Below are 15,383 nucleotides of genomic sequence, written 5' to 3'. Positions count from 1 at the left end.
TTCTGTAGGACCAGACTTGGAGGTGGGTGCCCCCCAAAAATGTAAGGCTTTACTGCATCTTAGAGCCATCTATCAGGTGTGAGGCCTGGTGTCCTCAACAGCTTATCTGTCCAACCTTTCTAGATACGGTCCTGATAGCAAAGGAGGGTCCCCGTGTTCACCACTAGACAGTGCCCTACCGCCATGGATAGGAGGGCCCCACCACCACCGCCAGAGCATGTCGGAATAGTGGAAAATGCCGGTTCTAGAAACGCGAGGGCCGGTTCTAGAAATGCGAGGGCCGAACCCTGCTCCATTGGACAGCCCAGTGCAGGTTTCTTCTATAGCAACTAGCTGGTCTAATACAACTTAGATTATATATTGTAAGATATATACATTTATATATATATATAAAAATATTTACTAAATACATATCTATGAACATATGTGCGCATATAATATAGTTCTATGTATGAACACACAAGCCTAAACTGTTTTTTTGTTTTTTTATTAGAAAAAGAAAGTCGTTTGGTTGAAACAGTCATATAAATTTTATATCACCTAGTTATTTTCGGAATTAATATAAGGTTGGGTTTGCTTTTTGAAACACTTCCTAGGTTTTTTTTATAAAACCGATCACTGACGATTGTATTTTTTAAAAAAAAAATATATATTTTTGGGGATAATTTTGAGGTTTTTATCAATGCTGCTATTTTTTTTTTTCCCTCTCGGTTCCCGTTTGTACTTTAAGAATACCGTCACTAATAGGACATTTTTGACAATCAAATTTCTAGCTCATGGATACAGTGTAACCAAAAGTCTTAGGAAGACCACGGGTTTATGGGTATAAAAAGAAAATCAGTCTCATCACCATAGCAACCAGTGGAATGTTAAACCATCAGCAGGGAACATCGCTATGTTCTAACTGACGTTGCTATGGTGATGAGATCGCTTGAAAATACATCTCAACAGTATTTTTTTTTATTCCTTTAACTTTTTTTTCTTAATTTAGGGATTTTTTTTTTATCTGAGCTCCAGATATGATGTTCAACAAATCTCCGCAGAATGCTTCTATATGCGGAAACTTCTGGTACTTTTTTTAATTCTTTTTCACATTTTTTTTTTTTTTTTTTTTTTTTTTAAGAGGAAGCATTGCTTTAAAATATATATTTTATGACGCAGCACACTGAGAAAAGCAAAATAAAATAAAGTTCGTAACATTTACGTTCCCTCCTCTTCAGCTTTTATTAATGCATGCAGAGACTTTAAGTAAATTGAAGCTGATGAGGAAAAAAAAAAAAGACGTTTTCGTTATTGCTGTATTCTGATTGGCTAATTTCTGGTTTGATTAGAGCCAATCAGGATAGAGCATAAATTGACGTAATGGCCAATGATGGCAAGAATTGTTTAACTCCCTCTATGCCGTTACATACTATTTTTAAATTCTTCACAATTGAAGGCCGGTAGTGGATTGTGGCGGCCCGGTAACGGTTAAAATGCCCCATTTCTAAAATCCGTCATTTTTTAGAGCAAAGCTTCCGTAGAATAATAATTCCGACCAATCGCATTCATCCTTAACGCAACACAAAGGTTTTAAAGTGTCTTGTGGGAAGTTTCTGTAGCGATAAAATATTTTTTATTGTTAATTGCTGCTTTTTGTATAGGGCTTCGTTAGAATTTCTGATATAAACACCGCGTTTTCCAAGTATCTGCAAAATTTATACTGTATTTGATAAACTGCCAAAAAAAAAAAAAACAAGTGACCTTTTTTTCGGTAAAATTAGACACATTTTTAATTGTGAAATCAGGACCGATTTTTAACAATTTGTAATTTCCAAAAAAAAAAAAAGTAAATAAATTATTGGGAAACAACGCAGTGTTTTTCTTTATTTTAATCTTCTCTCGGTATAGCAGCCTTTGATTGTCAGCTCATCGCCTCTGGTCTAACTAGATTATTATAAACTTCCGCCATGTTTAGTGCCGGTCGATCTCGTTGAGGTCTTGGGCTCGCATAACTAAGTTGGTGCGGAATCCTTCTTCACTTGTTCATTCGTTGGTAATATCGTCATGAAACTCGGCAAAGCCTCGAACATCTGATGAGTTACTTAGATGGCAAAAACTTAGAGGGGACCCCCAAATACCACTGTGTACCCCCCAAAACCCATTGGCTATACCCGTCCTTGGGTCCGCCCCGTGGAAGTAATGGAACAAATTCCACTTACAACCAATTTGGAGAACCTTCTGTTTTTGGAATGGTACGTATTGCCTTTTTTTATCATTAATGTAAAATGCTTTATTTAAAATAAAAGCGGTATAATCATTGAACTTGTGCGCGGGGGAGGTGCGTGATACAATAATTATATATGTTATAAAAAAAATCTCAGAAAACTCACACTATACATTCTTAAGTAACAAAAGTTTTGTTGTACTTAAAATGGTAACATTGTAATTCAATCAATACACTGCATAATAAGGTGCTTTGCTCAAAAAGTTAATCGTATATTTTATTTATTTAAAAAAAAAAGTGTTTTCTTAGTGTTTCCCAGCAGTGATTCCGATTGGCCGGAAAGCCATAGAAATTTTAATAATCCCAGTGAAATTTCTGGGTTTCCAGCTGTGGGATTGTGAGAAGCCCACCGAGAGGATTTTTATTTGAGTGGGGATTTGATGATTTTGGGATTTCCGTGTAAAATTTGAAAGACGAGAATGTTTCAGGTGGTTTTTTTAATTGAACAATAAAAGGCTGGAATTTGGCCCAAAACGACAGCGTCAACAACAGTTTAATTAGGTTGGATTCAGCAGCTGTATTAGACACGCGGGGCAATTATTTCTACTGCTTGTTGAATAGACTGCATAAAATAAATCTGGACTTGTAGAAGGGCCAAATTGGGTAAATCTATCACAATTTGACTTCATACTCGCCATCTACTACATTTTTAATCTAAGAATTAAAACTCAGTTGGGCGACCAAATTAAACTCACCCTCTTCCATTTTTTGGCCATAACCCGATCTCCCTTTCATTCCACCTCTGCCTCCATTCATGTTCTCCAACCTACGAGGGTAGAGATGGGGCTGGTGTTAGGATATGAGGTGAGAGCCATCGTTGGACGCCTTTAGAAAGGTGATGTGACATCATGGCCTTACAAGACAAGCTCCAATACACATTTTTCTTAAGGCGGAATGTTGGGTGAAACCTGCCGACCTAGTTAGAGCCATCGAGCTAAAGGACATTAAGGAAGTCCTGAAAAGCCAGGTCCGTCAGGGCCATCTCTTGAGTTACCCGAGGCACTGACTGGCTCCGGATCTTTCTGGTTGCAGCCATTTACCAAGCTCAACTGATCACCATTGACAATGATATCTTTCCTTCTCAACGAATCATTCTTGATCAGCTGACAATTCTGCCAACTCAACCAGAGTTCCATGGCTTTTATCAAAACTCTCAAAGCTTTTGCACCGATCCCTTCGGAGATATTCAGCGATATCCTACGTTATGATTCCGTCTCCGTCATGACTTCTTCGATCCACCTTAAATAATCTGGGTTTCCTCGGTCTATTGGAATACTTATGAAGTCAGGAGTTTGGAAGGGATGAACCAGCCTAAGGAGAAAGGGTTTTTACATTATTTCATCATTCCCAGAGTGATTCATAAAACATAAGCCCTGCTATCTAACAGAAAGATAAACTTACCCAACATAAGAAGATAACTCAAATACTTTTGTGGTTTTGGTTTTCGCTACCTATAAAAAGAAAATAAGTATTTTCCACAACATATTTGGGTAAGCGCACTTGCATTATTTCACCACTAGTTGGCAGCAGCATGTCGATCATTTAAAGGAGAAAAGTACAGCGAGGAAGTTTAATGCCGGTTATGAAGAATGGCAGCTGGCTGGAATTTTACTGACAGGCCAGAAAAATCTATAATAATGTAAAGTTATTGTTAATAAGACAGAAAAAGAGGCAATTTACATTATTTATTATTATTTTAATGCTGTGATTCAGCTCCAAAATTTACTCTGAAATATGGCTACTTCTCTCCAAAAAATGCAAGCAGCTTTTAAGAAAACTAATAAAAATAATTAAAAAAATAAATAAAATTTCCCCCAATTAATTGAGTTTCCACCAAAGAAAAAATAAAGCGGATTTATTTTTTTTTTTGGATTAATGTTCTTTGCTGTTAATTTAGATCTCTCTCATCTGACATCTTAATCACCTCCGCCGGAGTTATTAAATCACATTATCCGGTCAAGCTGAATTTTTTAAATTCCCTGAATTAAAAAAAATAAATATACAGGGAAGGAAAAAGTTACATTATTGTTATATTTTAATTGTGAACCAAACATTCCCAGAAGATGACAAAGTATCTCGGATACACAGGACCTTTGTCTATTGAAATAACAAAAGTAGTTTATGAAAGTAACTTAAATGCGAGTTATCCTTACCAAGAGTGTTTCGGAGGATTCCTCAATTTCTCCCTTCCATAGGTATCTGTTACAAGCAAAAATTTTAAGTAAAAAAATGTTTTCCTTCCTGAAGCAACCAACGTCCATAACCATTAAAATACAGATCCTCAAAAAAAAAAAATCAGGCTTACTATTATTATTATATATTGTTTAATAAAGCACCATCATATTCCGTAGCGCTGTACAATGGGTAGACAGGACATAACAAGTAGTATGTAACATAACAATTTGAATTACAGAGACAACAGATGAGGAGGGCCCGGCTCAAACGAGCTCACAATAACAAAATTTGGCATTTAGGGACTGAAAACCCTCTATATGTGGTTAGAAAAATGTTAAATATATATATTAATATATTTTTCCCCCTTTTAAAACTGAACCTGCCCCTTTATACCTACAGAGATGAAGTCTTCGGCATGATATTAACTCCAGCGGCCAACCTCTTCTCCAAGATGCCTCTAGAAAGAGCAGATTACGAAGGGTTTCAATGCCAGGAACCAGTATGAGAATTTCTCTTTGGTTTCAATGTTTTTGGGGACTGAGATTGCCTGCTGGGACCGATAGCCAGCAGGCAATCCATAGACTGGTGACTTATCCCATGGGGTTCAATTACAAGACATATTACATAGGGATTACAAAGGGGTATCAATATACTTCAACCTTCCGGGTCGGTGTTTTTCTTATTTAGTTCATACTTTTTGTGGTTATAGAGTATGAACAGAACTTTCTAGCATTACTCATAAAGTATGGTTGCGTATGGGTTTATTGGGAGGAATGATTTGGGTCCCAAAGAGGGACTGGCCAGATGGAACAGGGACACTTGGGACTTATGATGTCATCATATCAACCACTACCCATTACTACCTGGCAATATCTTTTGCAATTTCTTCGTTAGGACAGTTGATGAAAGCGAGTGAATGGGAGCCAGGAATGTAACTGCCAGTGAATGAGGAGTGAATCCCGAAATAAAGGCTCCTTATTACCGGATACATTAAACAGGAGCCAATCATCACCTGAAACGCAAAGACGGATATTCCGAGGGTTAAACAGTTCCCAGAATTCCATGTTTTTATTAATAATCAAAAAGCATACCCATTACTCTTATAGCTTATTTTAAGTGCCAACAGTGCGTTCAGCTCGTTAGGGATATCATTGGGTATATACTATATAATATACCATATGTACCATAACATGTATACAGCATACATCCACACACAACCCATATACATTGGTATGTTTCATCTTCCATTAACTACTTGTCATGGTCTATCTTATTTCATTCACTGTATCAATCTTAACCATTTCTACTTGGAGGCTGTTCCACCTATCCACCACCCCTCTCAGCAAAGTAAAACTTCCATTCCATCTCAGCCTCTGACTCTCTAGTGTTAGATTCCGGTCTCTTGTTGTAACTTTTCTCCTCTCCTTTGAAATAAACTTCCCTCCTGTCCTATTAAATCCCTTTATATATTGAAATGTCTCTCCCACACGCCCCAATCTCTCTTCTCTCCCATCCCCTCTCACTCTTCTCTCCCCGTCTCTCTCCCATCCCCTCTCTTCTCTCCCCGTCTCTCTCCCATCCCCTCTCTTCTCTCCCATCCTCTCTCTTCTCTCCCCGTCTCTCTCCCATCCTCTCTCTTCTCTCCCCGTCTCTCTCCCATCCCCTCTCTTCTCTCATCGTCTCTCTCCCATCCTCTCTCCTCTCCCCGTCTCTCTCCCATACCCTCTCTTCTCTCCCTGTCCAAAAACTCACCAGCAGAACTGTGCTCCAGCTTGGACGAGGCCAGCTGGAACTTGGTATCTGGCATATCTGGGACCAGAAGCCCATGGTCTCGAGCTGGTGGCCTCGGCAGCTTCAGACGGGGGTGGGAAGAGGTCCGTGGAGTGTTTTGAGAAGGTTCCAGAGCCGTCATCAGCTCCTTCACCTCTCCTCCGTGCCCGCTGCTTGTTCCCAACCCTCCCTCTGCTGCTTACAGCTTGAAATTCAGTTTATTGGGTGCTAAAACCAAAAGTGAACACGAAGAGCGGAGGTCACCGCGGTCCTGGACTGAAATGCAGCTTTCCTGAGCTTTTCTCCTCTTTTTGAACTTATGAATTATAAATCTAAATTTTAAAAAGCTGTTAGATATGAATTCTTGCCCTTCCCCCGTCATCCAATCTGCTTATAAATTATTAATATTAATGAGTAGAGTGATCGGGTGTCTATGTTTCAGGGAAACACCATCTTGATAGAGACTTCTGTCCCCAAAAACGATATATATATTTTTACCCCAGTTGTACCATTTTTCACGCTATTAAGCAAAGTCAATGTCATTATAAAAAGTCAATGATTTTATTGGATATCACAATTAAATATTAAAATAATTGAATGCAGTCAAAAAATACAGGTAGATTTCATTAAAATTTTAAGGGGTCTTTCCCCTTTAATCGCATATATTTTCAGAATTGGAAGAGATTTGGTTGGTTAAAGGAATGCGGCTTGGAAAGGGCCTTAAAACCTTAACTCTTTAATGGATCATCACCAAGGTTCCTTTTAGCAACTTGTCCATTATATTATTATATATATAATATTATTATATTATTATAACAAAACACTTGTTCTGATGGGGAAAAAGTTCCAGAATTGGGTCACTTTGTATGGAAGCAGGATTTTAAATATAAAAAAGCTCAGATTTCATTGAAGGGTCGTCATTAACCAAAAACCTGTTTTTACATAATTTTGTTCCAATAAACTCCCTTTATCTGCAGACCTGGAGCCACCGTTGCTGTCAGTCATGTGATATGTTTGGTGACTTTCCCAGCACAAACCCCACACTGAGCTGATGCTTTATGGCGATGCTAATGAAGTCCGATCCTCCATAGACTTTCATTAGTCAGAGAGTCCGACTGAGTGGATAAGACTGAGACATTCTATTGTTTACCACAGGCAGGATGATAAGGAGTCGGGGTGTTTGTCTAGTAGATAACAGAGCAAGAACTCATACAAACGGCTGATATGAAGCTGCCTGAAAACATTATATTATGGGGCCAAATCTACAACTGGGGTAAAAAAGAAAACAGCGCAATCTTACCCATCAAGCTATAATAATTATTATCTTTTCGTTATATAACACCAATGATTCCCACAGCGCTTCTTACAGTCCCTACATTCAAAGGGTCTGACAAAACTAGAACTGACAGATTAAGACGACCTGATACATTAGGTGAAGAGGGCTCGGCTCGTGAGCTGACAATCTAGAGGGATAGTTATATAATGAGGGTCTTCCCTTGTAGTAGGCCAGAACAAAATAAGTGTGACCTCACACAGCCTCTAACCTCTAAAACCTCACCGGCTGCTCCTTCTGAGTCTGGAAAAAGTCACCTCCACCTGATACGGCCATATATTATTTAAACGTCTCGATCACCGCGTTGGGATCGCCCAACATCACCTCATATCCTGACTGTACTAAGAAACAGAACGTTCCGAACAGCAGGTCATGTAAAGGGGGGGATTAGGGTTACTGGATGTAGTGGGTATATGGTATGGCTATACATCAGAGGTTTAAGGGCTGCATTATAATAGAATCCAAAATGGAGAGCAGGGCTGCAAACCTCTCCTAAAATCTCCTTATAACCTAAAACTAGAGGGTCAGAGGGTTAGATGTAACGTTAATAAGGTTTACTTTACTGAGAGGATGGTAGATACATGGAAGAGCCTCCCAGCAGTGTGTGGGTCTTATCTGACGGCAAATTCCAGGTCCTTAGGTTAATATTTTTCGGTGTACGAATTGGGACACCTAGGATGGGGGTGTGGCAAGAGCCAGAGAGGGGTGGGACTGGGCTCATAAATCTGCATAACCAGGGGCGTGTTCATGCATCCACCTAACCTGAGAAGCCTCCTGTCGGGACTGTTGGGAGGTATGGGCACACACTGTTTCCATGGTAACTGCACCACATTTAGCAATCACCATGGGAACTAACTTACTACGGAATCGAAATTCAAAATCCACAAGCTTGGAAAGCAATCATTGGGGGAATTTAACCCTGTCTTTTCCCCCCTTTTCCTCCATTCATTCTGTAGTTGATACATAACAAGCGCTTTAAGGCTCTCCCTGTTTTTTTTTTCTTTGCTCCAGATTTGTTTTGGCCGCAGACACCAATGTTCAGGCAGGACGTTCGCTCTCAGCGTGAAAAGACTCATTCATCCGGCTGCGGTCACATACTGGAGCCGATTCATTTATTAAACTGGCAGCTTTTCCGCCGCCTGCTTCCTCGCTCAGTATGAAAGATGCACACAGTTATATTTATCGCCATACCTGGGAGAGTCTGCCCCGGAGTCTCAGGGTTTTTGCCCCAGTCTCAGGGTCTCGGGGCAGATTCTCCGGGTCACGCAGCCTAGAGCGGACTCCTTCCTATTCTCCCTCCGCTCGGGATCATATATAATACTCCCAGTTTGTTCTTTTGCTCCCAGTCTGTTATGGTTGATATCCCTGCTTGAATGCAGGGGACCCAATTAAATTTATGTTTTATAATGACAAGTCAAGGTGTCCATGAGGGCCGGCTTTAGAGTCACAGAAGCTTTCAGGGGCTCAGAGGTCTCTTCTTCAGTTGGGAAATCCCTCTACATTATTTACTATGTTGGCCCAATAAAAAGCATTTAATATTCAACTTAAAATCTTATATTTGCTTTTACCAACCCGGCTATATGCGATTACCTTGTGTATGAAAGAATAACATTATTATTACGAATGTTATTTATTATTATCATTCTTATTGTTGTTGTTGTTATTATTATTACCATTTATTATCATATAACACTTTCACTGCTCAAGGCATCATGGGAGTTGTAGTCCTCTGTCTGTTTCTGTGCGAGGATGTTAGGTATCAACAAAACTACAACTCCCAGAATTCTCCACGTAACCACAACCTTCAACTTGGCTACGGCGGGTGATTTTTTTTTTTTAATTTATTGTTTTCCACGTATTATTTGCAGTTTATTCCCGGTGCATTTGTGGTGTTTTACCATTTCCAGACTGAGAGTAACCCGCGTTGCTAAGGCGGTCTCGTCTTTACCATAGTAACATTACGCAAGTCTCGCGAGAGTCTCATCCCTTCCAAGATGGCGGCGTCCATAGAGCAATTGGTGGCTTCTTTGTCTGGGCTGGAAGAGCCCTTAGAGGCTTTGCAGACCTTAAAAACAGCGGCCCTGGCTCTGCCCCTGAGCACCCTGAGGGAGACGGTCCCGGAGCTCCGCCTGGGGGCTATTTTCTCCCTTTTGAACGTTAATGACAGGTGGGAAACACCATAATATACCCCAGTGGATGGTGCATTATGGGGCAGTTCATGTATTGCTAATTACCATAATTAAATGTCTTTTATTATTTTGGAAATCATATTTTATGAAGAAATCCATATGTGACGTATATTGTAGGCTGACATGTATTTTTAGTAAGCTGCGCTCGCTTTAACACTTTCACTGCTGAATGCCAAAACCTTTCACTAAAAACCATTATTTAATCACCATTTTTCCGCCTCATTCACATCTTTCTTTATTTTTTGGGCTGTGAACACTTAATTATAATGTGACACAAAAGCAGAAACTGATAGGCTGTTGCCATGGAGATGACCCTAAACAAAAGTTTACTAAACAGTGCAATTCATGTCTTGTCAAAATGGAACAGCACCTTTAGAGGGTGTTACTATGCCCCGGCCAGGCCTGTGGCCCCCATAACTATTAACGTAGCTTTAATGTCTCATCTTTTAGTTGAAAAAGTCTCCCCCCTGCCGTGATCAGCCGGTCTATGTGTAGGTCACCCGTTCCACTGGGGTTCACTGACCGTAACCCGGTGCGTTGACTTTCGATGACAAGCGTGGGTCGGGATAGTGAGATTTCTGGTGTTGGTGCCCCTGCTTTCACGCCAGAGCACCATAGCCCCGGGCACCCATCGCCATCCATGAAGATGGCGACCCATAAGAGCAAACAAGGTCACGGGGCTGTAGGAAGCACCTACCCCCCCCCCATATCAGCGACGTCATGCAAGCAGTTTAATAAGCGGAGAAATACAGGGTCATGATTTACCTAGATTAGCAAGAGCCCTGGTGCCAGCATGACTGCAACATGAGGATAGGAATAAATAAAATGGGTAGGTGAAGCTGCCAGCAGAAATACACTGAATACCAGTAAAAATATGGTGGTCTATAGGAGCAAAGGTAATGAGTCCAAAAGTGATTGAGTTCTTGAGTTCAGGGCACACTCTGCTTTTCTCTGCTTTTGATAATATTACCGGAAATCCAAAAGTCGAGGATTCTGCATCCTCAGAAAGCTGTACGGACGGCGGTTAATTTCCTATTTTCATGCTCTGATCTCTTTGAAATAACTGCCTGTACTCACTGGTGATTTATGTGTTCGCAGAGAACAGGTTGCCATGTGCGTTGCCATACTGGAAAGATTTCTACAGGCCCTCGAACCGCTTCAGGTTGCCCGAAATTATAAAGAAGAACTTCAGAGAGGACTCTATCACCCCGATGATTCCGTGAAACTCCTCACTATAGCGCAAGTAAGTAAACAAGCAAAATGGGCATAATACGGAATTCTTTATTTTTTTTCCTGGAAATTCTTGTGTTCCAGGACGTCTAGGAGACTGATCTGATTGGCTAGTGCAAAAAAGGTTCATATATTTTGGGAGGGGTGTGGGGGGAGTGGCAGCAAAAATCAGTAATTCCACAAAATCTGTACCCTAAGGAATATCCTGATATTTTACGATAGACGCAACCATCAAAAACAAAGTACCGTGTTCTAAAAATGTAATTTAATTTTAAATTTCTCGTTTCTGCACATGCTTTGGCTTGTTGGTAAATTTGAATTTTGAATAATTTAAAAATGTGGAATTTGAAATTTAAAAGAATAAAAAAATTTAAAGACGGCTATTCTTGATACGATATATTTAGAATATGGCACTTTGTATAATTCTCGGGACTCGCGCTTCTTATTAGTATTAGAAATCTAGAATTGCGATGAGTACTTATAATTTGGGTCGCTAGAATTAACATTCTGAATTATGATGTGAGAACTATTCCACTCTTTGCAGAATTAAAAGGATAAATATCGGTCGCCGTTTAGTTAATCTGCCCCGCTCGGTCACATACTTTTACATTTCAGGTTGGAAGGATCGTGGAGTGTCCGCAGGCGATGACAGAAATAATCACCAACCTTGATCTCCTGAAACAAATTATCCTGTGCATCGGAGGAGATAAAATATCGGTAGCCAAGGAGGTCTGTGTTGTTTTTGTATTTCTTCTCTCTGATATCGGTTGTTTTTATTTGATATAATGAAAATTAAACAGAAAACCGTGTAAGAGAATGGAGGCGTTCGACCTAATTTCGTTTATCTCCCATATTTTTATTACGTTGAAGCCGTTCCTAATCAATGGGTATTATCTAAAAACAAATAATGCGCTTTTTTAATTTGCGATATAAATTTAATATAGCCCTTTATTGTCGAAAAACTAGATTTTCCAGCAAAAATGTGTAATATTTTACGTATGTTTGACTGAACTGCGTTTTTTGCCTTTCTAGGCGATTAAATCCCTATCAAAAATCTCTCAGACGACATCCGGCCTCGACGTGCTTTTCGGAAGCAATTTGCTGACGGACGTTAAAAACGTCATGGCGATCAGTGACGTGGTGCGGTATAGAGTTTATGAGGTTCGTAGATTCCCGTTTCTAATCTTCTGATCTCCCTAAACCCCGGCCCAGGGAGGTCAAAAATAAATGGAGGCTCTGCTGTTGTATCACAGACCTCCATTGTGGGTCCCACGTGTCCTCCTCATGACGCTACAGGTACAGTGGGCAAGTGGCCACTTCCATAGCTGCCCCTCCTTGCCTCTTGCCACCCACCTCAACACAGGAATCCTAGCGCGGATGCCTAAAATGTTGAGAAATTCAAAATCAAGAAATCTGTGTTTTTATTTCACTTTTTCCCAATAATATTTTGTTTGCGTTTGTGCGTCCTAATATTTTGCTTTGGCTCTTACATGTGTGTTCGCTTTACATTATTAACATGATTATTTTCTTCAGCTGGTTGTAGAGATCGCTTCTGTGTCCGAGGAGTCTTTGAAGTGCTGCGCAAACAGCGGTCTGGTGCCGCGATTACTGCAGGAGCTCACAGGGGATGATGTCCTTGTCAGGTAAACCAATAAAAGACTACAAGGTTTTAATTGTGCCAAATTATGTTGGTTTATACTTGAATATAAAAGTTTTACTTATATTAATTATGTTTATTCACATATTGTAATAAACCCCAGTGCTGAGAAGCAGTGATGTATATGAAAGTAGATAATTTTTTTAAATGAAGCGGGGAAGGGAGGGCACTGGAGATATTCATTACCCATTATATATAAAATTGTAGCCTATGAATTTTTATTACTTTTTATAGAAATTACTTATTAAACTAGCTTGTCCATCATCTCAGAATTGCAGTCTGTTCTAGACCGTGGCCTAGCTGTGTTAATTCCGATCTCTCTATTATCTTCTCTAGAGTAACCTGCACGGAGATGGTGACCTCCTTAGCCAGCACCTCGCACGGCCGCAAATATCTGTCTCAGCAGGGCGTCATCGACAAAATCTCCAACATGATCGTGGGAGCAGACGCCGATCCTTTCTCTGGATTCTATTTGCCAGGTGCCGGCCGTTCTCAGTGATAACCTGTATAGTATAGTTTGAGGCAGGGGGACCGCGCGTAGTTTGAGGCATCTTGTATGAGACTCTAATTTTCTGTTTCGATCGATAGGATTGATAAAGTTCTTTGGGAACCTTGCCATCATGGACAGCCCACAGCAGATCTGTGAACACTACCCAGCATTCCTTGAGAAGGTCTTCAGTATGGCGGAGGGCCATGAGACTACCATGATAGGAGTGGCCGTGGACACACTCGGAGTTTTGGGTTCTAACATAGAAGGAAAGCAAGTGCTACATAAGACAGGTGAACTTGTTTACTCTTATCGGATATCTTATAGGAAATAAGTGGCGCTGGTCTAAATAACCACCCCTTAATACCGCTGTGTAGGTCTGTGTGGTCTTACCATAATCCTGTTTCCTATCTCGAGAAGTAGGATGAACAGCCCCTCAGGGGAGGTGACGATTTTACAGTGTATTTTATGACCTCTCCCCTCTAGGAAGCAAATTTCAGAGCGTCTTCAATAGGACTGGGCACCATGCGAAAAATGCCCCTACTGAACTCCGAGTGAGATGTTTGGACGCAATCGCGGCTCTCATGTTCCTGCCAGTAAGTCTGCCTAGAAGCTATTTTTGAGTATTGGGTAAAATTAGCTCAGCCCTCTCGCGTGGTGATACAGATTTTCATTACCCAAATTAAATGGACAACGCGCTAAAAGCTTATATAGGCAATGGAAGTGAAGGAAACCATCGCTAGCTTGTTTACAGCCCACTTAGGTTCACCTGGACGCCTTGGGTACTCAATATGGTTCAAACTTTCTTTTGGTGGAATAAGTTCATTTAGTTTAAATGCAGACATACAGAAGCAACCTTTTTATTCCTTTGCATTTCTTCTTTAGACTGATCTACATACAGAAGATCTGTTAGCTATGGCTGAATCCTGGTTCAGGTCCCTATCAAACCAACCCATTGATCTGTTCAGGGGCATCGCCTGCCAGCCCTTCCCTGAGCTGCACTGCGGCGGACTCAAGGTCTTCACGGTGAGTGCCTCTAACGAGGAGAGAAGGATTTACCAATTTTAACAAATATTTAGATTAATGCAAATTCAAAGGAGTATAAGACGACTTGCAACGTGCATACACCTATTCTAATTAATAAATTAATTCGAATTAATAAGAAAAAAATGGTAGACTAGATGGGCCAATTAGTTCTTTTCTTGTCATCTATGCATCTGTATAAAATAAGTTTTATCTCACAATTTAAATGTTTTTATTGATTTCCTTAAAATTCAACAGTGGCGGTAGCCTCTAAGCAAACCTAGTTCCACTTTCTAAAATGTATGGCGTCTTGCCCTGAAATCTTTTTGATGACTTATAATTTCCTCTGCTCCCGTTTTCCAAACCCAATCATTCTATTGAAAGGTAGACTATTGGGGTGATTTCGAAGTAAATCGTTTAAGACGACCAGACAGGAGACGCCTAATTCATGTCCATGCTGTGGTGCGTGTGGAACGCTTTAGGGGTTTTAACATTTTCTTGAACATGTTAACTGATCCTAACTTTTCTGCTCTCTCCCATCTTAGGCTATTGCAAATCAACCTTGGGCCCAGAAGCTGATGATCGAAAGCCCCGGATTTCTAGAATACATTGTAGATCGAACCGTAGACCCGGACAAGGAATCCAAGGATGCCAAATTCGCGCTGGTGAAAGCACTTGTGAGCTCCCCAACGATCGCTGAAATATTTGGCAATCAGCATTACCTGAGGCTCCGCGCCTACCTCAGAGAAGGCCCTTACTACGTCAAAGCCGTCTCGACCGTGGCTGTGGAAGGAGCAGAATAGGCTGTTATTCTGAACTTTGACGGACATTTCTCGTTGGTGCTCTCCAACCAAGCTCCGGTGGGACACGAGTCAGATTAAGGAACTGGAAATCGGACCAGCCAAAAAAAGCACTTATTTGAATCGCTTAAAGCAAGTACCTTATTAGATGTGACGTTGGCAGTGCTTTCCATGTGTCTGTAATGTTTGTAGGAAATACACTGCTTTATTAGAGCCCGGGTGGACAGTTTCCTCTATTGTTCTAATATATCATTTTAAGGGATACTTTTTAATTAGAGCAACCCGACACAAAATTGTGTATAAATACAGAAGTGTGTTCCTTAACGGGCTGGTCTGTGATGACGTCCTCGTCGAGTCTTCTCTTACCAGCCTTAAAATCACCTTGTGCCAAATCAGACGGAGGACAGACGTACGCGAGACATACAGACATAAGCATTGCAGCTTCTAACATTA

General features: G+C 40.5%; 2 protein-coding genes across 2 annotated transcripts; one reads left to right on the top strand and one right to left on the bottom strand.

Moving 5' to 3' along the window:
• Positions 1–3,362: 3,362 nt before the first annotated feature.
• Positions 3,363–6,285, bottom strand: LOC128503445 (protein CutA homolog). Its single transcript, XM_053473537.1, has 7 exons — positions 6,194–6,285; positions 5,305–5,453; positions 4,839–4,898; positions 4,420–4,465; positions 3,668–3,717; positions 3,435–3,577; positions 3,363–3,385 (listed from the first exon to the last, which is right to left on the bottom strand). The coding sequence occupies exons 1-6, from the start codon at positions 6,266–6,268 to the stop codon at positions 3,469–3,471; spliced, it is 489 nt and encodes a 162-aa protein (XP_053329512.1). The 5' UTR covers positions 6,269–6,285; the 3' UTR covers positions 3,363–3,385; positions 3,435–3,468.
• A 3,238-nt stretch (positions 6,286–9,523) lies between these two features.
• LOC128503439 (26S proteasome non-ATPase regulatory subunit 5-like) lies at positions 9,524–15,143 on the top strand. Its single transcript, XM_053473527.1, has 10 exons — positions 9,524–9,711; positions 10,832–10,976; positions 11,579–11,692; positions 11,996–12,124; positions 12,497–12,606; positions 12,957–13,099; positions 13,209–13,400; positions 13,594–13,703; positions 13,993–14,133; positions 14,676–15,143. Exons 1-10 carry the CDS (start codon positions 9,539–9,541, stop codon positions 14,931–14,933), a joined length of 1,515 nt encoding a protein of 504 aa, XP_053329502.1. The 5' UTR covers positions 9,524–9,538; the 3' UTR covers positions 14,934–15,143.
• The last annotated feature ends 240 nt before the right edge of the window (positions 15,144–15,383 follow it).

The sequence above is a fragment of the Spea bombifrons genome, chromosome 8, assembly GCF_027358695.1.
Source record: "Spea bombifrons isolate aSpeBom1 chromosome 8, aSpeBom1.2.pri, whole genome shotgun sequence".
In the NCBI taxonomy this organism is placed as follows: domain Eukaryota; kingdom Metazoa; phylum Chordata; class Amphibia; order Anura; family Pelobatidae; genus Spea; species Spea bombifrons.
The sequence above is the reverse complement of the archived record's forward strand: the minus strand, read 5'-3'. Positions and strand labels throughout refer to the sequence as shown.

Excerpts from the sequence above, each read along its gene's own strand:
- LOC128503445 (XM_053473537.1), bottom strand. The coding sequence starts at position 6,268 with ATGGGCTTCTGGTCCCAGATATGCCAGATACCAAGTTCCAGCTGGCCT. Across the intron at positions 4,899-5,304 it reads ATTGCAAAAGATATTGCCAG|AGGCATCTTGGAGAAGAGGT; the intron begins GTAGTAATGGGT and ends TGCTCTTTCTAG. Across the intron at positions 3,578-3,667 it reads GAGTTATCTTCTTATGTTGG|GCTGGTTCATCCCTTCCAAA; the intron begins GTAAGTTTATCT and ends CTTTCTCCTTAG.
- LOC128503439 (XM_053473527.1), top strand. The coding sequence starts at position 9,539 with ATGGCGGCGTCCATAGAGCAATTGGTGGCTTCTTTGTCTGGGCTGGAA. Across the intron at positions 11,693-11,995 it reads AAATATCGGTAGCCAAGGAG|GCGATTAAATCCCTATCAAA; the intron begins GTCTGTGTTGTT and ends TTGCCTTTCTAG. Across the intron at positions 12,607-12,956 it reads GGGGATGATGTCCTTGTCAG|AGTAACCTGCACGGAGATGG; the intron begins GTAAACCAATAA and ends TATCTTCTCTAG.